The 24,206-nt window shown below is 51.0% G+C and overlaps 3 protein-coding genes and 1 pseudogene across 3 annotated transcripts; 2 read left to right on the top strand and 2 right to left on the bottom strand.

The window, feature by feature from the left end:
- The first annotated feature begins 5,102 nt into the window (after positions 1-5,102).
- On the top strand, positions 5,103-6,353 carry LOC112889732 (putative GDP-L-fucose synthase 2). The gene is made up of 2 exons (XM_025956495.1): positions 5,103-5,599; positions 5,685-6,353. The coding sequence occupies exons 1-2, from the start codon at positions 5,130-5,132 to the stop codon at positions 6,232-6,234; spliced, it is 1,020 nt and encodes a 339-aa protein (XP_025812280.1). The 5' UTR covers positions 5,103-5,129; the 3' UTR covers positions 6,235-6,353.
- A 2,733-nt stretch (positions 6,354-9,086) lies between these two features.
- LOC112889616 (heptahelical transmembrane protein ADIPOR2-like) lies at positions 9,087-11,981 on the top strand. The gene is made up of 3 exons (XM_025956341.1): positions 9,087-9,794; positions 9,936-10,086; positions 11,140-11,981. The coding sequence occupies exons 1-3, from the start codon at positions 9,520-9,522 to the stop codon at positions 11,839-11,841; spliced, it is 1,128 nt and encodes a 375-aa protein (XP_025812126.1). The 5' UTR covers positions 9,087-9,519; the 3' UTR covers positions 11,842-11,981.
- Positions 11,982-12,225: 244 nt separating this feature from the next.
- On the bottom strand, positions 12,226-20,955 carry LOC112889135 (annotated as a pseudogene).
- A 106-nt stretch (positions 20,956-21,061) lies between these two features.
- Positions 21,062-22,623, bottom strand: LOC112888655 (GDSL esterase/lipase At5g55050-like). The gene is made up of 4 exons (XM_025954929.1): positions 22,310-22,623; positions 22,091-22,230; positions 21,730-21,987; positions 21,062-21,616 (listed from the first exon to the last, which is right to left on the bottom strand). Exons 1-4 carry the CDS (start codon positions 22,551-22,553, stop codon positions 21,143-21,145), a joined length of 1,116 nt encoding a protein of 371 aa, XP_025810714.1. The 5' UTR covers positions 22,554-22,623; the 3' UTR covers positions 21,062-21,142.
- Between the last annotated feature and the right edge of the window lie 1,583 nt (positions 22,624-24,206).

Consider the following 24,206-nt stretch of genomic DNA (forward strand, 5'->3'; position numbering starts at 1 on the left):
TATTACAACCGAGTTTCAAAGACAAGTAAACTCATACATAACTATGTTCAACTGACAAGCATAACAGCTTGTTCAACTTACAGCGGAAGAAAAAGTTTTGCGCGACTACAGACGTCGCGAAGGCAAACACCAAGCCTAGCCCAGAGCCTGGTGTCACTCCGAAGGGTCAGTGCCAGCCGGGGACGGGTCCCATTCCACGGACCAGCCAAACGGAACGGACGTTGGCCACCCAAGGTTGTCCGTGGGGTTCTCGTAGGATATACCTGAAACAATTATAGGCAAGGCTGAGTATTCTAATACTCAGCAAGGCTTACCCGGGGTTGGGTATACTTAGCCCATAATTAGACTTATGAAGGCTCTGTAAAGGTTCTGGGTTTATTTTCAGCTGAAAAGTAACAAAGAATATGAACTATTTTCAAGTTTTAGCTGTCAGATTCTAACTTGATTAGCCATTCTAGGTAAGCACCTATACTAAGCAAGCAAGGTAGAGATTATCATTCACCAAGATTATCTCTTTAACAGTTACCCTTCTTACTCAATGTGGCAGAAGTGATAAGCAATCTCAAGCTTCGTGAGAGGCGGACGATTCGAATCGAATTTAACCTTGCAAGGTAAACCTAACACACACGCTTGGGATTACCGGCAGGGCTTTCCGAAGCAACCGTTTACCTTTCATTCCGACTCGTGGGCAGGCCACCACACGCGACTTGCAGGACCGTACGCACATCACTCGTGCAGGACATACGTCTGTAGCGCGACTACAAAACCCGTATTCCTGTCTGCCATGCAGAACGTACTCCCACAGGTCGGTGCGTGAAAAGAACCAAATAGATCGAGTGGTGGGAATATACCCACTTGCCGGGCCGATCGGTTACTAGGCTTACCGCTTTACACCATTTCACGGCATGTGGCTAGTACTGTTCAACCGCTTAGCCACCACTACCAAACATTTCGGCCTTAAAACTTTTCATCGAAACAGACAGGGTAAACTTCCAGGTCATGGTACAGCACATGACCCTGTCCGTCATCCTTATAGTGACTGCGGAAATGTAAACATGTAACTCCTATATCGCGCGAGTGACAGGAAATCACTCGACTTCTACCGGTCCTATTAGCGAAGCATTTAGTCGTTAAGGACTCGGGTTCAATACATTGGACCCCTAGGGTTCATGCATTTAGGGTTTCACTTCAACTCCTAGACTTAATGCAAGATATAATATAGATAAGCATAGATTGCAGTGTAATTAAAGTAATGGGATATGTCCGGGGCTTGCCTTCTGCAGTGGGGGTAGGGGCAGGAGAGTCAGAGATTTCCGAACTCGGGTTCGGAACTTCAGTTAGTCCTTCGACGACTTGTGCAGGATCTTCTGGAAAGCCTTGGTCTTGTCCTAAGATCAGTTCGTAATCTCCGTCGTCGAGTGTCGTTGATTCTATATGAAATGCAATAAGTTAACAAGGTGAAATTTAAATTTGGGAATTCACATTTCAAATATTATAACTCATTCAATTAACACACAAACATGCATAAATAAAGAGGGTTTGGATTTGAAATACTATTTATGGTAGAATTTATTGTAATAAGAATTAAAACATTTAAATTAAATTTGAAATGAATTAAAATTTGGATTAAAAACTTTTAAATAAAAGATTATAGGAATTAATTATAAAATATCACATTAGAGACTAACAGTAGTGTTAATTTAGAAGAGGTTATATAATAGGTTTATTTAATATTTTAAATTTGAGAGTTCAAATAAAAGAAGTTAAATTTAAAACAAGTCTGAGTTTGCAACTTTACACAAGTTAACTAGAAACCACTAAACATTCATACTATACTCTAAGAAAAATAAAAGAACATGAAATAACAAGATGGAGTGTATTTTACCCCTTAACTTTAAATTTAAAACACAGGTAGAAATATTTCGTTTCAAACTAAACTCTATTAACAAAAGTCATAGAGTTTGAAATCTACTTTCTAACAAAACTAGTTTTGCTATTTTTAGATTTCTCTGTGATTTGTTATGAATTTTACAAGACAGGGAAGACTCTCACATGAAATAACAAATACCCTTTACAACCTAGTCCTCACATTTAGCAGATAACCCCCTGGAAGAAAAACAATCAAAGCAATCAAGTCCAGGGGCTATGGCCGGCGGGGAGGAGGCACATGTCCGGCCAAATTCCGGCCGGGGATGTCGCCGGCGGTGAGGGGAAAAGAGAGGGGGAGTATGAGGAGGTCCTGCGCTACCTGTGGACGGTTTTGGGGAGGCTCGGGGTGGCCGGAATCGGGCTGCCCACGGAGGGCCGGGCCGGCGGCCGGAGGCGCACGGCGGCGGGGTAATTCCGGCGAACGAAGGAGGGAGAGGGCTGGCTGGGGAGGTTCTGTAAGGCACGGGGAAGCTCACGGTGCGGTCGATTTGGGGAGGAAAAGAACGGAGGAGGGAGTTCCACGGTGACCCGAGCTCACGGCGGCGACAATAGAGGAGCGGCGGGCTCTGTACGCGCGCGAGGTGCCCCGGGCGACTCCTTTTATAGACAAATTGAGAGGAGAGGAGGGGGAACACGGACGAGCAGAGCCTTATCGGGGAATTGCTACGGGGGAGAAGAATCTCGGAGGTGCGGCGGCGGCAGGGAAACCCGTGGCGGTGCGGCAGTACCGCAGGCGCCGTGGCGCGGGGTCAAGACGCCAGCAAGGGGGGGGTGGAGCGGTGGCCGAGCAGAGGGGCGACGCGTGGACCGGGGGGCACAGGAGATGGCCGGCGGTGAACCAGGGGCGGCGCATTACGCCGGCGGCAGAAGATCAGGGGAGGCAGAGCAGAGCGCAGGGAGGAAGAAGGGGATGAACTGATTTGTGGACTGATCTGTAATTTCAGAGAAAGGCAGGGGCCTTACTGAAAAGGGCTTGCAACTTTTAAACCAATGCTCAAATGGAGATGGTCCAAAAAGCAAAAGTGCATGGTTTTTCAAACTCTACAACTTCTCTTTAAGGTTCATCTACATTTGAGCAATAGTTTTGGAAATAAACTAGACTTAGTAATAATTTCATATTTTGTGTAAATCCTTAAGTAAAATTACTTTTACACATATACCCTATGGTAATTTCATACATATTTTTGAAATTTAACCACTGATATCACTTTTTGCAAAATAACCCTTATACTTTTAAACTTTTCCCCTCATCTCCATCCAATTTGCATAAAAGGACCTTTAGTTAATATTAATTACATAAACATCCCTTCTTCCATAACATTACATGCATAAAGCATACATTTGCCATACTTTGGTCATAAAAGCCTACCCAAACTCTAAGGTGTGACCAAGCTAATTACCTGAGTGTCACAGTCGCCTCATTGAAGCCGATGAAAATGACACACAAGACCTCCAACTATCACAAGAAGTTCACACCGCGCTTTTGCTAGCCACCTCCTACCATGTCGGCCTCATGCCAACTCTGTAATCACCACTTACATATGGTCCAACCATACCATTGTCCTCAACTGCAAGCAGAAGTCAAGCGCCAACGCCCTCTTCTGACCGCCATCCGCCACCATGGACATCCTCATCCCAATTCCTCGACTTTGTCCCCACAAGCCTCGACATAATTCCGGCTTTACCACCGCCTCGCCAACATGTGTTTTTTTGTTCTTCTAGTACAGTGGAAACATCATGTGCTACCTCCTCCTCTAACTACTATCACGACTACTCAAATAGCCGAGGTGGAGACAATGAAAGCGACATCTTCATTGGTCGGCAACAATTATGCACCCTGCGGTTGTGGCTGCAGCAGTGCTGACGATGGCCCAGTCACGTCATGCGGATGCACATTTGATGAACATCCACGTCAACCCTATTCGCGTGGAAAGGTCAAGGCATTTCTAGCCCTAGATCGGATCACACTCGCACCTCGAACGGTTCACAATCGCTCACTTGCGGTACCACGTACTTGTGGTGACATAACAGTATTTTGAAGAAAATCAGAAATGGTATGGGTGCTTTTCGATGCGACGCAAGCTCTTTTATTGATATGTGTTGAGGTAGTATGTTTCTTAAAAAAGTACACGTGTTCAGATTTGATTTATGGTAGAACTAAATGTTACTTCCTCCATCCTAAATTTTCATGCTAAATTATTAGTTATTTTAACTTTTCTACGTATATAAATTTTACTATGCTATAATGTATATCTAGATGTATACAACAAAAACTATATATCTAGAAATACCAAAGCAACTAATAATTTGTAATATAGGGAGTACTATATGTTGTACGATAGAGAGAGAAGCACTTTTTGAGTTTTTTCTTTATCATGGATATTTTGAGCCGTAAACTATCAGAAACACCATTCATATGTCACCCGACACGGGTAGCGTGTAAGTAAATGACAATTTCGACCTTTAGTCTCAACCAGCCTCACAAGGTCTAAACTTAAAAAATTTAGAATGGAGGGGTATTACATAAAAGTTATTACTAATCAAAGTCACATTCCGACAACGAATCATGTCAGTGTGTCCAGAATTCTTTTTTAAAAGAAAGAATGTGTCCGGAAAATTTGAACCAGTAATATTTGAATTGGTGCATATTATGTTATGCACCATCAGCGGTAAGACAACGAGACTATTTTTGCGGAGCCCGACATGTGCGGCAACAAAAAACAAACGTGTCAATTCTAGAAACCACCGGTGCTTTTCTAGATATATAATAAAACATAGCATATATATATATATCAAAATATATGTATATATTGAAAAGCTAAAACAATCTATAATTTAAAATGAAGGGATATTTTAGAAAGAAATAGCACGTGCACACATAGGTGGTTCAACGGTCTACGCACGTGCTCATGTTATTGTGAGTGGGTTTTTAACCTTGCAATTAGTAAAAAAAAATTGGCTGCTTCCAAAATCTAGAGAACTAGAGTTTTAGACATCCATTCCTATAGAAAACGCTTCCTCTCCAGTCTGGAGAATTTTACTGATCCTTGGGGCTACTTACCACTAGGCTTATGTGTTAGGAAATACGAGTCCCTCTGCGTAGCTGCAAAGAAGACTCTGTCCCCTATTTAAGGCCAAGCCACGGCACGGCCGAACACATGCACTGATACATCTCAGCTTTCAAGCGCGAAGAATTCAGAATGCCTTCCCACGAGGCTCCACATGCTGCCACTGGCAACGATGGCTCGTCATCGTTCCTCGCCGACAAGTCCGCCAAAGTCTTCCTCGCTGGCCACAAAGGCATGCTGGGCTCCGCCGTGCACCGGCGCCTGACCGCGCTGGGCTTCACCAACGTCGTCGGCCGCTCCCGCGCGGAGCTGGACCTCACCTGCGAGGCCGCGGTGCGCAAGTTCTTCGACGCCGAGCGGATCCGCTACGTGATCCTCGCCGCGGGCAAGGTGGGCGGCCTGCACGCCAGCTCGGCCGCGCCGGTCGACTTCATGACCGAGAACCTCCGCATCACCACGAACGTCCTCGCTGCCGCCCGCCTCTGCGGCACCGTGCGCAAGCTGCTCTTCCTCGCCACCTCCGCCGTCTACCCCGTGGACGCCCCCCAGCCGATCCCGGAGTCCACGCTCCTCGCCGGCCCGCCGGCGCCGGGGAACGAGTGGTGCGTACGTGACAGCCCCTGCAAGTGTGCACGGCTGCAAGCATGAGCAGAGGTAGGACATTAACACGGGAGGAATTGCGTGCAGGTATGCCATCCCCAAGATCGTGGGCATCAAGATGTGCCAGGCCTACCGCGCCGAGCTCGGCATGGACGCCATCGTGGCGGCGCCCAACAACCTGTACGGCCCGCGAGAGCCGTTCCCGTCGGAGAGCTCCCACGTCATCCCGGCGCTCATCCGCCGCTTCCACCGCGCCAAGGCCGCCGGCGCCCCCGAGGTCGCCGTCTGGGGCTCTGGCCTCCAGCTGCGCGAGTTCACGCACGCCGACGACGCCGCGGACACCATCGTGCTGCTGATGGACAGGTACTCGGGCGCCGAGCACATCAATGTCGGGAGCGGGCGCGAGGTGACGGTGCGCGAGCTCGCGGAGATGGTGAGGGAGGTGGTGGGGTACCAGGGGCGGATCGTCTGGGACACGAGCCGGCCGGACGGCGTGATGAGGCGGCTGCTGGATAGCTCCAAGATGAGGGCGATGGGGTGGGAGCCCAAGGTGGAGCTGCGGGATGGGCTCAAGAAGCTGTACGAGGGGTACCTGCGTGGCAGCGTCGTCACCAACGTTGAAAGCATGAACAGATGAACTCGATCAAGCGTACATGGACTCCGTGTATCTGAGAGACTGTGAGACTCAACTGGTGCAGCTTGCTCTGTAATAAACTGGTTAAAATATTTGAATTGCATGGAGAGGATTATTCAATATAAGTGGCGTACACTGTATATAGAAATCTGATTTAATTCAGTGATAAAATCCCTCTGCGTCACGCTGATCACACTGTATATAGAAAAAGAACACCAAATTTAATTTAAGACAGCACTGACGAGGTAGGGACATTATGGAGGACAATCATCCATAGAATCAACCTGAGAGTTTAGTCGATCCTTGCCAGCCATAGGATATGCATCGAATCAGCTGATTTTGTCTCTTCTTCCTCGTGGCTGATCTGCATCATTCTCCTGTGTATATAGTGTCAACGTCACACGTAATCTCAACTTACCACTGTTTTCTCAGCGTCACTAGATCTTTCCCACCATTAGTACGTCTCTCTAACGACTCATTTGACACCGGATGCACTGTCATACTAAAAATTCTGATTTTATTTCACCAAGTTGTCCTCCGATTCGGTGCAGGGTGGATCTAGCATGGGGCAAGTGGGCTCAAGCCCCCCTACCCGCTGCAGCTCCACCTCAAGGAAAGAGCTGGAGGGAGAGGGAAGAGGGAAGAAAAGAAGAGGTTCGAGAAGAAGGAAAGGAAATGAGCGCTAAATTATTTTTATTGCTTCTGAACGTTAACAATCCAACTCCTTTTGTTCTCTAACCACCTCGATCACTTTGGGCAGTCCCAACGCTAAAACTAGAAACCGGTATACATAGTGATACAGTACTGGTCCCATCTTCCGATGGTCCCATCTTCCGATAGATATGGTAATTTCGATCAGTGGAGTCTCGACGTTAGCGATTCGGGCTTCTAATCAGACGTGATTCGAACCCCTGCAACCGTTACACCACTGCTCCATTGGTTATCAACCAAGTACAACTCGATTGATCTCGCCAAGAAGACTTTTCCCTGAAAACGAATCAAAGAACACAACTAAGAAAGAATAAACACGCAATCTAAAATTGTAGATATGTATGAAGCAAAGATAAATATGGAATTCAAGCTCTAAACACAAAAAGACTAATTGTCATAGTGGTGTAGAACAAGAACGAGAGTCCTGATTCATAGCAAAAGGACTCGACGTCACAGTATGTTTGTTTTTCGTTGGAAAACTAGAACTAAAACAAAACACAATCCTAATATGACGGTGGATACCGAGTTTATACCAAGAAGGATAAAGCTAGGTTCACAACATGGGCTTAAGGCCTAATACGATACAAAGGCCGTTAAGGTGTAAAATTGGTGACGCAGCAACTTGTCGTGGTCACACAGGATGATCCACTAACCTTCTAGAGCTAGGAGTGGAACCAAAAGAAAGCTTATGTGGTTAGCTTTCCAACGCATCAAAGAACGCCTCGTTTCGATGTTGTATGTGGGAGATGTTGCCGATTCTATCCAGCTTGGTGTGCTGAATCCGAACCGGAGTCCAAGTTGATGATGACATGCAACTTGACTCAAATGGCTCGTGCATATTCACCTTGATGATATCTTCATCATATAGCAACCACGAGGTATTGGAAAAATACGCAAGAAGCATATCCACACGTATGTAGACCATTTATAAATGTGCGTGTTGCAAGGCGGGCAAACAAACAACGGCTCAATCGGACCAGGCCACATGCATGCTGTCATCCAAACAAAAGGCTCACGTGCGAACTCGGCCGGGCCAGCGGGAGCCTGGTTCTCAGGAACGAGCCAGGCTCAGCAGAGAAGCAAACCAATCACACTCTAAGCATCCTTCTCACCATCATGTATCAAGATAGACCGCGTCAATTTCAGCCACACGATCGATGTGATTTCTTCAGGTCTTAGTCGACTTGCATTTCTTCTCTCTCCCTCTCTCAAAGGGTGACCCACAGTACCTCCTAGAAACACACGTAACAAGCGGATACTCCAAACGTGCATTATTAATTCCCATGATGGAACAAAGAAATCGTACTCCCTGTCACAATCTTAGACACTGGCAGGATCATTAGAACATAAATGTTGGCTAATATTCTTTGTTGTTGTATACTTGTAAAGCATAGCAAAGTATTCAAACTCAGCAGATGGCATATTATTTCTAAATAATGTTTAAAACGACTTACCAGCCCAGCCAGAAAGAAGTTCGGTACCCCGCGCTGGACGCGTGCTCCGCGTCCGCGAGCGGAGCACGCCACGGCACGGGCCGGTGCACGCCGAGATGTTCGCTCGCTCGTCGCGCGTGCCGGGCCCGCCGCCCACTCGATCCCGCGTCAACAACAAACTCGTGCCCGGTTCCTCGTCGCCATCATCATCCCCATCCACGTGGGCGCCGCGGCGAACGCCATGCTGGTCGCCACTCGCCACGACCCTCTCGAGACCCCTCGTTCACATGCACGGGTGCGGGCCGGTCACCGTCCCCCGTGCCGTGCGACGCGCCCTCCCTCCACGTCTTCCGTTGGGCAGCGGCCCGCCGAACCGTGCAACGCCCACCTCCAACCCGAAGTCCGCGACCCGCGGAAACTTCGCTCGCAAACCCCTCTCGAGTTTGAACCCCGTCGAATTCAATGCAAGCCCAAACACGAGTCAACCCGAGGTCGTTTTCGTGTCCAACACCAACACCCTCTCCGCTCCGCTCCAGGCGCCATGGATGGATCCATCCCCGACCGCTTTCTGATGCCAGTGTCATCCGCCACGTCAGCGGCGCGAGTCCACGGTCAAACCGCGACCCGGCCCAACCCTGCCCGTCTAGAACACGCGAGCCTCCCGCGTGGCCGCCATGCCACAGGCGGCAACGAAGCCGCCACAGGCCCCACCCGCGCCCCGAGCCGCAGCCGCCCGGCCGCCCGTCGCGCCAACTCGGCCAACCTCCCCACCCGCCCTCGCCGCCCGCCCACGCCACGGCCGCGGGAGCGACCAAGATGCTGGTATAAACGTGCCCGTGACGGATGCCTCCCGGCGCCAGCGTGAGCGAGTTCGAGACGGCGCCGGCCGCAGGGGGTGCGCCTCGCGGGTTGCCGAGACGGAACCGGACCGCCCGGGGGCTCTCGGAATCCGAGTGGTAACGGCGCGCTGCCCAGAGCCCCTCGCTCCCTCTACTCTACAAAAGCCCGCCCGGCGTGCGCGGCTCGGCCGCAAGCCCAAAGACAAAGAGACACGAGTTCCCCTGTCCGGCCTCCGTGCGCGCCGTCTCCCACGCACGCCAGGGTCACGGTTCGCGCGCGCGCGGGGGGAGGAGGAGGAGGCGAGATGGCGACGGAGACGGAGACGGTGACGATGACGACGAGCGCGCGGGAGGAGCGGCACGGCGGGGGCTGCTGCGTGCACGCGGCCACCGGCGTGGTGCTCTCGTCGCGGGAGGAGGGGGGCAAGGGGCGGCTGCCGCGGCTGGTGCGGTTCGAGGAGCTGCCGGACTACCTGCGCGACAACGAGTACATCCACGCGCACTACCGCTGCGAATGGTCCATCCGCGACGCGCTGCGCAGCGTCTTCGCGTGGCACAACGAGACCCTCAACGTCTGGAGGTGAGCACACCAGACACCCGCCCCCGCGGCGCCGCCACCCCTTCTCGCCCGGCCGGCCGTCGTCGCGCCGGCCGAGGCGCCTCCTCTCATCTACTCCGCTTTCTGATCTGACCCCGCCGCATTGCGGATGTGCGCTTGCAGCCACCTCGGCGGCTTCTTCCTGTTCCTCTACCTCGCCGTCGCCAAGGAGACGGGGAGGGTGGCAGCCGCCGCCGCCCGCGCCGCCCCCAGCATCGTGACGTTCGTGCTGACGTCGGCCAACGCGTCGTGGGAGACCCGCAGCGGCAACTCGGTAAGCAACGCAACGAAACCTTCAAACTTTCTTTTCCGTCTCCGACTTAAGACTTTTTCACAAACCATAGCGTAATATTAGCTCCCCGATGAGAAAGCAGCCAAGAACAGATACCCCCCAGCTGTGCAAATCATTGGCAGCTAGCTCGGCGCCACTAACCCAGCAGAATCTCCATGCGCCCACAACTGCATCCACTCCACCGCTTCTCCGGCAACCATAGTATAGTATCACACAGAGAACATATAATATATTTATAAAAAATAGGACTAGTGGTGTAGCATACAGCTAGAAAAAAAAAAGAGAGTGTAATCACAAAGCGCTGGACCGCGAGGCCCAGATCGCATCCCATGAGCTGTCGACACAGAGACTAGACTAGGCGCCAAACAGAGGGCCAGGCCACGCCCAGTTGTCCACCACGCTCCACGAATCCAGAAAAGAGGTCAGGTTGTTGTTGCATGCTGATGGCCAGCCATCTGTTGGGGCCTGGTGAGACTCAATCCCAGGCACAGCTCATGGCAATGCCTGATAACGGTTAGGTACCACGAGCCTGAATGTGAGGTCCTAGATTACATCATTATCTATGTCATCATCAGGAACAACAATCTGGCAGGAAAACGGTTGCACTGTGCGTTAGTCTCCTCTAGCTGGACGACTGTTTCCTAATCGATCGATCAATCCCCACTTACCTAACTGCATTCATCGAGCTGTTCCGTTGAGACTTTCAGCTTCCGGCCAGCTAACTGAAAACGCAATCATCGCGTCCCGGGTCTTCAGGCACCAACCTGCAGGCCTTTTGTCTCATTAAAAATCCGTGTCGTTTGTTGCACATGGCGAGATCGATCGAGTGACGCAGCATTTTTTTAAAAAAAATCACGCATGCTGCCAACAAAATTCCAGATTTGTTTCAGTGGTCTTTAAAGCTGCAAAATTTCTTCAGTAATCGCCATGGTTAACAGCTTACTAGTTGTGTAGCTGTAGTGGTTTTTTTTTAAAAAAAGATGTGTAATTGTTGATGCTAACCAACCTGATGATGTTTTTTATTTTTTATTCCAGAGCTTGGTGGCGAGCACGGACTTCTCGGCCGTGCTGGCGAGCGGGAGCAGCGGCCTCGGCCAGGCGGTGCCGAGGTGGCCGCGGACGGTGTTCCTGGCGGGCGCGATGACGTGCCTGGCGGTGAGCGCGGCAGCGCACCTGCTGGCGTGCCACTCGCGGCGCTTCACCCGCCTCTTCTGGCAGCTCGACTACGCGGGGATCGCCGTCATGATCGTCGCCTCCTTCTTCCCGCCGGTCTACTACGCCTTCCTCGGCGACGCCCGCACGCAGCTCTCCTACCTGTCCCTGATCACCGCGCTGGGCCTGCTCGTGGTGGGGCTCATGCTGTCTCCGGCGCGGTCCTCGCCGCGCCTCCGCCACCTCCGCGCCGGCCTGTTCGTGTGCATGGCGCTGTCGGGGGCGCTGCCGGCGCTGCACGCGCTGGCGCTCCACTGGGGGCACCGCGAGTGCCACCTCGCCCTGGCGCTCGAGCTCGTCATGGGGCTCGTCTACGCGGCGGGCGCCGGGTTCTACGTCAGCCGGGTGCCGGAGAGGTGGAGGCCGGGCAAGTTCGACTGCGTCGGCCACAGCCACCAGATCTTCCATGTGCTCGTGCTCGTCGGCGCGATCACGCACTACGCCGCCACGGACATCCTCATCAACTGGCGGGAGGCCTTGGCCGCCGTCGCCGCCGCCGGTGGGGCGCCGGCGTTGACATTGTGACTTCTGGTTCGCTTGCAGGGTAATGTATATGTAGGCAAAGGGCGCGCAATTGATTCATTCATTCATTCTTTGTACTCGATATGCATCAATCAAAAATATTTGATCTTGGCATTTCATATGGAAATTATATATGGAGTCGCCAACGCCCATGCCGTGACATTAATCTCGCCATCATCAACTCTACTAAGTTTTCCTATTTTCAGGAGTGCGATGAATATGAGACAAAACAGAGCAAAGTTGCAGCACTAAATGAATGAATTAGAATGATAAGATTTCATATACATTTCGAAACCGTCTTATTTTTTCGCACCAAAGGCACCAAAATCAGTGGAATGCATTTTAAAAAACAAAAACTACGGATTTCAGTGAAGATGCAGCAAGTTCTTAGAAACAGGGCGTGTCTGAAGCAGAGAGCGAACCTAATTTACCCGATCGGTCAAAGACGATGAGCTTCTGGTACTCCGGCCCGGAGATGGCCTTCTCCATTATGGCTCTCGGTGATATCATCCCAACGTTGTCAAGTAACAGCTTCACCATGTTCTTCGAGAAGCCGCTCACCAGCGCAACCCCTTTCTCCCCGCCGGTCACCGGCACGGACATGGAGTCCCTCAGGTTCCAGAGCACTATTTCCGGCACCACCGGGCCATACCCGGCCTCCGTGAACTTCCTCGTGACGCCTCGTCGAATTCCATGTCGCTGAACACGAACAGTTTCCTCACCATCCGCTCCGGGGGCAGGTTGCCGGCGACCGCGACACAGAGGAGTTTGTCGAACACCGCCTGGAAGTCGGTGTTCATGTCCCAGCGCATCTAACGGATGAAGTTCGTGTTGGAAAAAGTAGAAGTTTCAGTTTTAAATTAATCCGAAGATAAATCATGACCACGATGAAAATTGTGTACAGAAAATATATAGATCTAAACATGCTCATAACATGATAGAAGATGAAATATTGCAGCAGCAATATTAACCCTAACCAGATCATACTCGATATGAAAATCATAGTTAGGGACGAAAAGTCGTACGTGTTTTGCGTGACTGGAATAACCAGACAAAGATGCCGACGGCGATGATCAGCACCTCCGCGCGCTTGACGACGCCGAGTCGCGCCCCACTGACGAGGAGGTAGACGAGCCGTGGCGACGAGGATGCAGAGCCGATGTGGAAGCGTTCGAGCAGTCGCGCAGAGCGCTTCCCAAAAACCTTATTCGCCCTCTCCCGGTGCAGGATCGCTGAGGACGAGGTTCCGGAGACCTGCTCTCCCGATCGCCGGTGCACGCCGACGAACGGGATGAAGTAGCGTACGCGGCGGCGTAACAGGCAGGTTGAGGCGTATTGTGCGTTGTAGGTTTTCTCTACGTTATATTTTATCTGTGCCGGCACCCGCGCGTATTTATCAGGAGAACTGCTAGGGTTTTGGCGTCCCAAAACCTAGTCGGTTGCGAGTCCCAAAAAATCCGCGCGTGAAATCCGTAACAGATTCAAAGTGGCAAAAGGAAGGAAGCCGCCGGGCTTTCTACAGCCTTTACTCGAGACCGGAGAGCCGATTCATAGGAAACAATCGGCTCTTTTGCCCGAGTCTGAAGAGTCGATCATGGGAACGATCGGCTCTTTTACAGCCGTAGCAGTTCGCCCGAGTCCGAAGAACAATCGGCTCTTTCGCACGCCCGAGACCGGAGAGAGCCAATCGGCTCTTTACCGGATCGGCAAAAAGAAGCCGCACGCCCGCAAGGGTTGGACCCGGATTTGACGGACCATTCACGCGCACGTCGCGTGCGCGCGCCCTTCGCCCGGCCCGGCCCGGCCCGGCGAGGCGAGGCGAGCGAGCGCGCGCGTGTTCTTCCTTCTTCCTCTCACCCACACTTGCAAGAGCATGAAGAGCATCCAACTATTTAAGTTAGGTTCCCTCCACCTCCACTAGCAAGGTGGGACTAACTTGTTGCCATGCACCTATGCACTAATGGGCCTTTGAGATTTTACAGGAATTATTTGGATTTACATGGGCTAGGCCCAAATATTCCAACAATCCCCCACCAGATCTCAAAGTCTCATTATGATTTTTCCTCAACCCACTGTTGTTTGATATACCAGTGTTTCAATGGAGACTGTTAAGTTGAACTTCCATCTAGAACAGCAAGCTACACTCATTCACAACTTGAACAATGGACTAAGCCTTGAATTGCAAATTTTGTGCAAATGAGTTTTACTTACAGTCAAGCTGATACTTGACCTCCAGTAGACTACTTCGCGGTTGGAGCATATCGGTCGTACTCCCTGGTCTCTTCATGAGCTTAATAGAGATCACCTGAATCTCACAGACTGCGACCGTCCAACAGTCGGGCTCACATAGGTGTATTCTTTCAAGAACGTTCTGCAGGATAACGTCTTTGCTAATTAAAGCCAACAGAATACATTAAGGCCAACGCCAACCTGCCATGCAGTGATCGAGAGTATTGCATCCTTCTCGAGTGAGTATAAAATTTTACTCTCATGCTAACCTCTAGCTTGTTCTTCCCAGATCCTAATTCACGGGATCTCCGATCACATAGGTTGGGTTACCACTAGGGAATAGCTTATACAGGTCTCAGACCCATCTCCTTGGATGCATTGTCTATCACATTACGTGACAGCCCCTTGGTAAACGGATCAGCCAGATTTTTCTCAGTGTGGACATAGCCCACAGTGATAACTCCGGAGTTTCTCATTTTCCTGACTGATTTTAACCGTCTCTTGATATGTCTTGAAGACTTCATATTGTCCTTTGAACTGTCTACCTTGACAATCACAGTTTGATTATCACAGTTCATCATTATTGCCGGCAATGGTTTCTCGACAATAGGTAAGTCCATCAAGAGCTCACGAAGCCAATCGGCTTCCACTGTAGCTGTATCTAGTGCTGTGAGTTCTGCCTCCATAGTAGATCTCGTCAGGATCGTCTGTTTGCATGATCTCCATGAAACAGCAGCACCGCCAAGAGTGAAGACGTATCCACTAGTGGCATACAGCTCATCTAGATCCGATATCCAATTAGCATCACTGTATCCTTCCAGTACTGCAGGAAAACCGGAATAGTGAATCCCGTATTCCATAGTACCCACCAGGTAGTGCATTACGCGCTCAAGCGCACGCCAATGATCATCTCCCGGATTACTAGTAAACCGGCTCAACTTGCTAACAGCAAAAGAGATGTCAGGCCTCGTTGCACTCGCAAGATACATGAGTGAGCCAATTATCTGTGAATATCTCAATTGGTCTCTGCCAATTCTTTTGTTCTTTCGAAGGATCAGGCTCGGATCATAGGGAGTTGGACTAGATTTGCTATCCTTATAGCCAAACCGATTCAACATTTTCTCCACATAATGGGATTGTGAAAGAGTAATCCCATTCTCCCCCTTGATCAGCTTGATGTTGAGAATAACATCAGCTTCACCAAGATCTTTCATATCAAAGTTCTGACACAAGAAAATCTTGACCTCGTTGATTACATCAAGACTAGTGCCAAAGATCAGTATGTCATCGACATACAGACACAATATAACTCCTTGACCCCCACCATAGCGGTAATACACACATCGATCAGCCTCATTGACACTAAAGCCTGCTGATATGAGTGTCGAGTTGAATTTCTCATGCCATTGCTTAGGTGCTTGCTTCAGGCCATACAAAGATTTATACAACTTGCACACCTTGTTCTCATGACCCTCTACTACAAACCCATCAGGCTGTGTCATGTAGATTTCCTCTTCCAGCTCTCCATTTAGGAAAGCTGTCTTAACATCCATCTGATGGATGAGAAGACCATGCGAGGCAGCCAGGGAGAGTAGAACACGAATAGTGGTCAATCTCGCAACAGGTGAGTAAGTATCAAAGAAATCTTCGCCTTCTTTCTGGGTGTAACCCTTAGCCACAAGACGAGCCTTGTACTTATCAATAGTACCATCAGGCTTAAGTTTCCTTTTGAACACCCACTTGCAACCCACAGGTTTGCAACCGTACGGTCTTTCGACCAGCTCCCAAGTTCCATTGGAGAGAATGGAGTCCATCTCGCTACGTACAGCTTCTTTCCAATCATCCGCATCAGGAGATGAGAATGCCTCAGAAATTGTTTTGGGAGAATCATCTATGAGATATACAGTGAAATCATCACCAAAAGACTTCACAGTCTTTTGTCTCTTGCTCCTCCTAAGAGCATCACTGTGAATCTCCTCATGATTTGATTCAAGTGTGTGTTCATCATGCTCAGAAAAATCAACAGATTCAGGAGTTGTATTCACTGTTTTATTTAGAGGTAATGAACATATAGCATGCGTGGCTTTCATAGGAAAAATATTCTCAAAGAAAGTTGCATCACGAGACTCAAGCAGAGAATTTACAAGCATATCAGGCACCTCAGATTTAACTACTAGAAATCTATAAGCAACGCTATGATGTGCATAACCCAAAAAGACACAATCCACAGTTTTAGGTCCCAACTTGCGCTTTTTGTTGATTGGCACATTCACCTTGGCCAAACAACCCCAAGTGCGCAAGTAAGAGAGTGAAGATCTTCTCCCAATCCACTCCTCGTAAGGAGTCTTTTCCTTATTCTTCATGGGAACTCTATTCAGGACATGACATGCAGTCAATACTGCCTCCCCCCACCATGCCTTAGATAATCCAGCGGTGTCTAACATGGCATTAACCAAGTCAGACAACGTGCGATTCTTCCTTTCGGCAATCCCGTTTGATTCGGGTGAATAGGGAGGCGTCCTCTCGTGAATAATGCCATGTTCCGCACAGAATAAGTCAAAATCATTAGAGAAAAATTCACCTCCTCGATCGGACCTAAGTCGTTTGATCTTTTTCTCAAGTTGGGTTTCTACTTCAGCCTTATAGATTTTAAAGCAGTTAAGAGCCTCATCTTTCGTTTTCAGCAAGTACACATAGCAAAATCTAGCTGCATCGTCAATCAAGGTCATGAAATATCTTTTTCCACCTTCTGTTAACACGCCATTCATCTCACAGATATCTGAATGGACGAGTTCTAGAGGTGCCAAATGTCTCTCCTCTGCTACCTTGTGAGGTTTTCGAGGTTGCTTAGACTGCACGCAACTATGGCACTTAGAACCTTTAACTATGGAAAAATTCGGAATTAAACTCATGGTGGAAAGTCGAAACATAGAGCCAAAATTCAGATGACATAAACGCGAGTGCCAAACAGATGCATCGCTCTCATTAATTCCATCTGAAATAAAGTTCACAGACTTATTGCAGTAATCTGAGACTGAAAAGCGGAACAGACCTCCGCACTCATAGCCTTTACCGATAAATTGTCCACACTTAGACACGACAAATTTATTGGACTCAATCACTACTTTAAAACCATCCCTACACAAAAGGGATCCACTAACTAGATTCTTGCCGATAGTAGGGACATGCTGCACGTTCTTCAGCTGCACGATCTTTCCCGAAGTAAGTTTCAGATCGACCGTGCCAACACCATGAACAGTAGCATGCGACCCATTGCCCATCATCACGGTAGAATCCCGAGCGGTCTGGTAAGAAGAAAACAAGGTAGCATCAGAACACACATGAACATTTGCACCAGTATCAAGCCACCAACTAGTAGATTGAAACACTGAAAAAACCGAAGGTATAGAATTATATCCACTGGTTTCCACTCCAGCCATGGTGACCGTGTTCACAGTCTTCTGCTTAGGTGAAGGATTTCTTCCTTTGCGGTTCTTTGCCCAATGATCAGTAGATCCACACACAAAACAGCCTTGACCTTCCTTAAATTTCTTCTTCTTGAAAGTAGTTGTAGGCTGCGGCTTGGTTTTCTTTCCCTTGCCCTTGCCTTTGCCATGAGACTTTTGCACCATGTTGACACTAGTCTGGCCCTCAGCAGCCTTAGATCGCCCATCCTTGGCCCGAGCTTTCTCCTCAACATCAAGAGATGCTATCAGATCAGATACTGATATCTCCATCCTCTTGTGTTTGAGTGTAGTGGCAAAATCCCTCCAGGAAGGAGGCAACTTGGCAATGATGCCACCAGCCACAAACTTGTCGGGTAGGTTGATCTTGAGATGCTCAAGCTCCTTGGCCATGCACTGTATCTCATGAGCCTGCACGACTACAGATTTCCCATCGGTCATCTTGTAGTCATGGTACTGCTCCATGATGTACAGCTCAGCGCCAGCATCTGTGCCGCCATAATCGGCTTCCAGGGCGTCCCACAACTTTTTAGCGTCTGTGTGATGTAGGTACACATCCTGTAGACGATCTACAAGTGTACCGATCACAGCGCCCACAAAAAGTGTGTTGGCCTCGGTAAAGGCCTTCTCCTGATCAGGGGTAAGAATCCCCTCAGGTTTGCCCTTAGACACCCACAGCACGTTCATGGCGGAGAGCCACAGAATCACTCTCGTTTGCCATCTTTTGAAGTGCTCGCCAGAGAACTTCTCGGGCCTCAGAGCATCAACAAATCCAGCCATGAAACTGAAATTCCTATAATAAGGTTTTTGGATTGTTGGAAAAAGTAGAAGTTTCAGTTTTAAATTAATCCGAAGATAAATCATGACCACGATGGAAATTGTGTACAGAAAATATATAGATCTAAACATGCTCATAACATGATAGAAGATGAAATATTGCAGCAGCAATATTAACCCTAACCAGATCATACTCGATATGAAAATCATAGTTAGGGACGAAAAGTCGTACGTGTTTTGCGTGACTGGAATAACCAGACAAAGATGCCGACGGCGATGATCAGCACCTCCGCGCGCTTGACGACGCCGAGTCGCGCCCCACTGACGAGGAGGTAGACGAGCCGTGGCGACGAGGATGCAGAGCCGATGTGGAAGCGTTCGAGCAGTCGCGCAGAGCGCTTCCCAAAAACCTTATTCGCCCTCTCCCGGTGCAGGATCGCTGAGGACGAGGTTCCGGAGACCTGCTCTCCCGATCGCCGGTGCACGCCGACGAACGGGATGAAGTAGCGTACGCGGCGGCGTAACAGGCAGGTTGAGGCGTATTGTGCGTTGTAGGTTTTCTCTACGTTATATTTTATCTGTGCCGGCACCCGCGCGTATTTATCAGGAGAACTGCTAGGGTTTTGGCGTCCCAAAACCTAGTCGGTTGCGAGTCCCAAAAAATCCGCGCGTGAAATCCGTAACAGATTCAAAGTGGCAAAAGGAAGGAAGCCGCCGGGCTTTCTACAGCCTTTACTCGAGACCGGAGAGCCGATTCATAGGAAACAATCGGCTCTTTTGCCCGAGTCTGAAGAGTCGATCATGGGAACGATCGGCTCTTTTACAGCCGTAGCAGTTCGCCCGAGTCCGAAGAACAATCGGCTCTTTCGCACGCCCGAGACCGGAGAGAGCCAATCGGCTCTTTACCGGATCGGCAAAAAGAAGCCGCACGCCCGCAAGGGTTGGACCCGGATTTGACGGACCATTCACGCGCACGTCGCGTGCGCGCGCCCTTCGCCCGGCCCGGCCCGGCCCGGCGAGGCGAGGCGAGCGAGCGCGCGCGTGTTCTTCCTTCTTCCTCTCACCCACACTTGCAAGAGCATGAAGAGCATCCAACTATTTAAGTTAGGTTCCCTCCACCTCCACTAGCAAGGTGGGACTAACTTGTTGCCATGCACCTATGCACTAATGGGCCTTTGAGATTTTACAGGAATTATTTGGATTTACATGGGCTAGGCCCAAATATTCCAACAGTTCGTCTTCTCCCCTAGGGTCTTGCCAGTGATCAGGTGCATCTCAGCCCGCTCGCTGAAGGTGATGAGCGGGTGGTGCCACGGCTCGTCGCTAAGCTCGGAGATGAGGAGGCCGAGCGCGACGCAGATGTCCATGGGCAGGCCGGACATGCTGCCCGACACGTCGCAGATGGCGAAGCAGTTGCTGAGCTTGCCGAGCGCCCGCAGATCGTCGACCATGCGCTCCCACTGCAGGTCGGCGACGCCGTCGCCGTCGACGGAAGCGAGGATGTCGTGCGGGAGCAGGGCGCCCGCCGCGATCTTCGCCTTGCCGGCCTCGACGTCGGCGGGGTAGAGCTTGAAGCGCTCGGCGTCGTGCTTGAAGAAAAGTTCCCTGTATTTCCTCATCGCCCTGGAGGCGACGCGCGGGTACACCACGTCCCCCCACGCCCGAGCCGTGATGAAGTTCTCCGGGAGCTGGAGGGCGCGGCGCAGGGGCGCCAGCGCCTTGCGGAGGCGGTTGCGGACCTGGTAGACGTAGTGCACGTCCGCCATGTCCTCGGGGAGATCGGGCGCCGGCCCCTTGGGGAAGAGGCGGCGCGCGATGGCCTCACTAAGGAGCGTGGAGCGGTCGTAGCGGCAGTTCAGAGACGGGCACCATTTCCCGGCGAGGGAGATCTCGTCGAGCTTGCCGTCCGCGAGCTTCTGCAAGTCCCTGGCGAGGAGGTCGGCGAACATGTCCGACGTGCAGTCGTGCAGGAACCGGTAGTACGGGTCACGGCTGTACCTCTCGACGGTCCTTGCCGCGGCCTCCGCGCGTCACCTCCTCTCGATCTTCCGTTCGAGCTCCTAGAAAGCGGCGGCGCACTCCTCCGTGTCTAGGAGGAGCAGCCCCTGCGCGGCGCCGGTGAAGCGAGCCTCGACCTTCTTCCCCGGTCTCTTCGCGGAGACGGCGCCGCGGACGATGCGGTGGAGGATCTCGGGGAGGACCTTGAGGTAGCCGAGCTCCACGATGGCGGGCGCGTTGAGGGCGAGCGTGGCCGGGTGGCACTCGTGCATCCAGAGCGCGGCGGCGTAGAACCCCCTCCGGTCGGACTTGCCCGTGCTGCGCACGCCGAGGAGGTTGCACGCGAGGCGGAGCGCGGTGTTGGGCTCGGCGGCCCACGCGTCGGCGAGGAGGGAGGCGACCGTCGCGGCCGGCGTACCGGGGACCACGTGGAAGAAGAAGTCGAGGCAGGGGTCCCCTGAGGAGGCGAACGTGGGCGACGAGTTCTGCGTGAGCCGCTTCGCCGGCGGCGGCTTCGTGGCCGCGGACGCCGCCGGGATCGCGGCCGCGGCCGCGGCGCGCAGGAATTCCCCCGGTGGGCCGACGAGGCTGGAGGAGACGGCTCGCCGGCATGCCGCCATTGGTTCGCGGCTAGGGTTTAATCACGAGATTTTCCTTTAATTTTGTCGATTAGGCGATGGGCGCGGTGAGTACTGAGGAGAGGACCTGATGGTGTGGGGCCGGACGTGATTTCGAAGTTCGAACACAGACATGAAGACAGTAAACAACAAAAGAGTTACATTGCCATTTGCCAATTGTCTGTCAAGTCTCATAATCATCATCCATCCATGGTTTCACTAACTGGACTGGGCCAGTTGCATGAAGTTGATGGGAGTGGTATACTTGGCCGGCCCGTCATAGAACGCCTGGGCCGCGAGGAAAGCGGCCCGCTGGGACGGGTGCGCGCGGTCCCAGAACACGTGCTGGTCGCGGTCGGCGCAGAGCGTGGCGTTGGGGAAGCACTCGGCCTCCGCGCCGAGCCGCCCGCTCCCGCAGCACGCGGCGGCGACGTCGGTGTACCCCGACGCCCGCGGTTCGGCGAGGGCGTCCCGCGTGAAGCCGAAGGAGTCGGCGAGGGAGTAGGCGAGGCCCGGCAGCCTCGGGGCGAGCCCGGCGAGCAGGGACTCGAGGGCGTCGTTGAAGCCGGCGGCGAGCTGGTTGAGGAGCGCCGAGCACGCGCCCGCCGGGCTCAGCACCCGCACCGCCGGCACGCACCCCAGCGTCCACACGTTGATGACGGCGAACTTCCTGGCGCCCATCGAGTACAGCTCCTGCATATGCATCCGTAATTAATAAGGGAATCAAATTCATTAATGGTTCTTTAATTTTGAGAGGAAAAAAAGAAGATTGGAGCAAAGAAAATGGTTGGTGTGTATGGTCGGACCGTGACGGCGGCGGAGTAGTTGGAGAGGAGGCTGGCGTAGAGCGCGGCGGCGTCCCTCCGCTGGTCCGCGGCCGACCTGTTCCGCGCCAGCTCCGCGGCCGCGAAGACGTAGAAGTCGTTGTTGCCGGCGTTGACGAGGAAGATGGACCTCGAGAGCAGAGCGTCCACCGCGCCGGCGCCCGCCGCGGCGACCATCTTGGCCTTGGTGGCCTCGAAGTACTCCACCTGCTTCGACAATGGGATGGTGTTCCCGGCGTTCTGCGTCGATCGGTGGATGTAAATTGGTTATTACTAATTACGGTGGAGTAGTTTTCAGTTTGATCGATCATTCGATCTGAAGATGAATTGATGCAATACTTACGGTGGAGTCGAGGATTCCAGCTCCTCCGGAAGCATAGTTGACGCCATTGCTGACAGCGGTCGGCACCAGAGGGCCGGAGGAGGAGGCCGGTGCCAGCGACAGGTAGGCCGGAGGGCTCAACGCGAACCCCATGTTCTTCGCTGCAGCGCATCGATAAAATCTAGCATGCAGTTCATGTTCATAATTGTATATATGCATATATACATCATATGTACCGACCGACGTAGTCGGCGGTGTTGTAGCCGTTGCTGAACCTCCCGGTGGGGATGGAGCCCGGGAAGTCGATGCCGTTGTAGGGCCTGTTGGCCCTGGGGACGCCCGGCCCCGGCAGGTAGTTGTTGTTGCCGACGTCCACTATCGAGGACCCGAACACGAACATCGCCGGCGGCCGAGCGGCGACGCCGGTGCCGGCGGCGAGCACCGGCAGACATACCACAAGGCATAGCACAAGACGAGCCCCCATGGCCAACTACTTGTCGTCGTAGCTATACTGCTAGCCCACAGCTCTCTGTAGGACAATATATATAAGCTGATGATGCACTGGCAGTTGCCAGTAGGTGCTCCGTCAATAGAGCTTTTAATTCGCTGTGACTTAGTGACTTTGACACACTTTGTGAGTCGTCGATGGGGAAGGGCCGGCTAACCTGCGTCCAAGCACGGACGTAACGTACAGCGCCCATCGTTGAAGATGCAACAGTACTGCCAATGCTTGGAGCAGGATTAGGAAGTTCTCACCATTTGATGGAAGAGAGGAAAGTGGAAACGCCCATGCTTGCACGCATGTGCTACACGGCCGGATATGCATGCGATCGACTTTGATCAACTGCAGAGAATGCCGGGCTGGCTTGTTGGACGCCTACCATCGGTCGTTAGCGTGGCTGCTATCTCTTTTTTGTTTTGTTACTAAATTCGACATGTTGGTTAGGTGCAATTTTTCAGTACTTGACGTGGACAACAATTCTAAGATACATGGGGTCATCATTATTCCGGAGGTATTCATAAAGGTAGAATGCATATGTGGCTGTATGGATGCATATGTGCCTGTGTTAGACTATGTTTGGAAAAGGAGGTTGAATGTATCTTGTTAGTACATTATTTCTTTGCTTCCTCCATTTCCATTTTTGCGTGCACTAGGATTTGAACAAACTATTTTATTGATTGGTATAAACCCAACATCTTAATAAAAGATATATAAAATGTGTATAAAATGTGAATTCACAATGATACATATGTTATACGCTTAGCATGCACATAAAATTTGATTAATTATTATTAATCAATGTTTATCAATTTGATTTATTTGCTACCCTGCCGACTTCCTAAAAACTATATATTTTTCAAATCCTAATACTTTTTATATTTAAAATCGAAAGGAGTAATATGTTATTGTTATTTGAAAGGATCGTGGCCAAGAAGGAGACCAAAACCTTAAACTACAACTAGTATTGCCCAATCTATAAATTTAAATCCTATCAACTAGAGCACACTAGCAGTAAGAAAGACCCTAGTTAGGTAAACATAGTAACATGCTCATATTGCCTAGAGAGGATCACATTGTCGAGTATATTTTCTAGTCAAGAGAGCACACTAGCAATCAAAGATCCTACTCAACAAGCAAGCAAATAAAGGAGAAAACAAGTAAAGCTAAAGTAAATGCTTGAATGTAAAGAGAGCGCTACTACAGATTGGGCCTTTAGTCCTGGCTCTTAAAGCACTTTAGTCCCGGTTCCTCAACCAGGACTACGAATTCGGGACTAAAGGTCCCGGATCTTTAGTCTCGGGTCCAGCAACCAGGACTAAAGACCCTACCAGTCCAAAAAATTAATTGGCGCAAGCACACCCAACCCTACGGTCCAAAGAATTCAAACTCAAGTCCTCTTGCCTCGCGCATAGATTACTTACCATCCCACTTACACAGCACATGTGACTCTACACGAGATGTTTTCCTTTTAAACTAACATGGCGGAGACCCCTTTAGTCCCGGTTGGTAACCCGAACCAGGACTGACCCTATCGTCCTGATTGGAGCCTCCAACCGGGACTAAAAGGTGACCCTTTAATCCTGGGTGATGTTACCAACCGGGACAAAAGAGAGACTTTTAATCTTGGTTGGAGAG

The sequence above is a fragment of the Panicum hallii genome, chromosome 4 (assembly GCF_002211085.1).
Source record: "Panicum hallii strain FIL2 chromosome 4, PHallii_v3.1, whole genome shotgun sequence".
NCBI classification, from domain to species: Eukaryota; Viridiplantae; Streptophyta; class Magnoliopsida; order Poales; family Poaceae; genus Panicum; species Panicum hallii.

What these genes read in the sequence shown, in the direction of transcription:
- LOC112889732 (XM_025956495.1), top strand. Translation starts at nt 5,130, where the DNA reads ATGCCTTCCCACGAGGCTCCACATGCTGCCACTGGCAACGATGGCTCG. An exon ending in CCGGCGCCGGGGAACGAGTG is followed by an intron (nt 5,600 to 5,684) that starts GTGCGTACGTGA and finishes AATTGCGTGCAG; the next exon opens with GTATGCCATCCCCAAGATCG.
- LOC112889616 (XM_025956341.1), top strand. Translation starts at nt 9,520, where the DNA reads ATGGCGACGGAGACGGAGACGGTGACGATGACGACGAGCGCGCGGGAG. An exon ending in GAGACCCTCAACGTCTGGAG is followed by an intron (nt 9,795 to 9,935) that starts GTGAGCACACCA and finishes GTGCGCTTGCAG; the next exon opens with CCACCTCGGCGGCTTCTTCC. An exon ending in AGACCCGCAGCGGCAACTCG is followed by an intron (nt 10,087 to 11,139) that starts GTAAGCAACGCA and finishes TTTTTATTCCAG; the next exon opens with AGCTTGGTGGCGAGCACGGA.
- LOC112888655 (XM_025954929.1), bottom strand. Translation starts at nt 22,553, where the DNA reads ATGGGGGCTCGTCTTGTGCTATGCCTTGTGGTATGTCTGCCGGTGCTC. An exon ending in CAACACCGCCGACTACGTCG is followed by an intron (nt 22,231 to 22,309) that starts GTCGGTACATAT and finishes GATGCGCTGCAG; the next exon opens with CGAAGAACATGGGGTTCGCG. An exon ending in ACTACTCCGCCGCCGTCACG is followed by an intron (nt 21,617 to 21,729) that starts GTCCGACCATAC and finishes ATGCATATGCAG; the next exon opens with GAGCTGTACTCGATGGGCGC.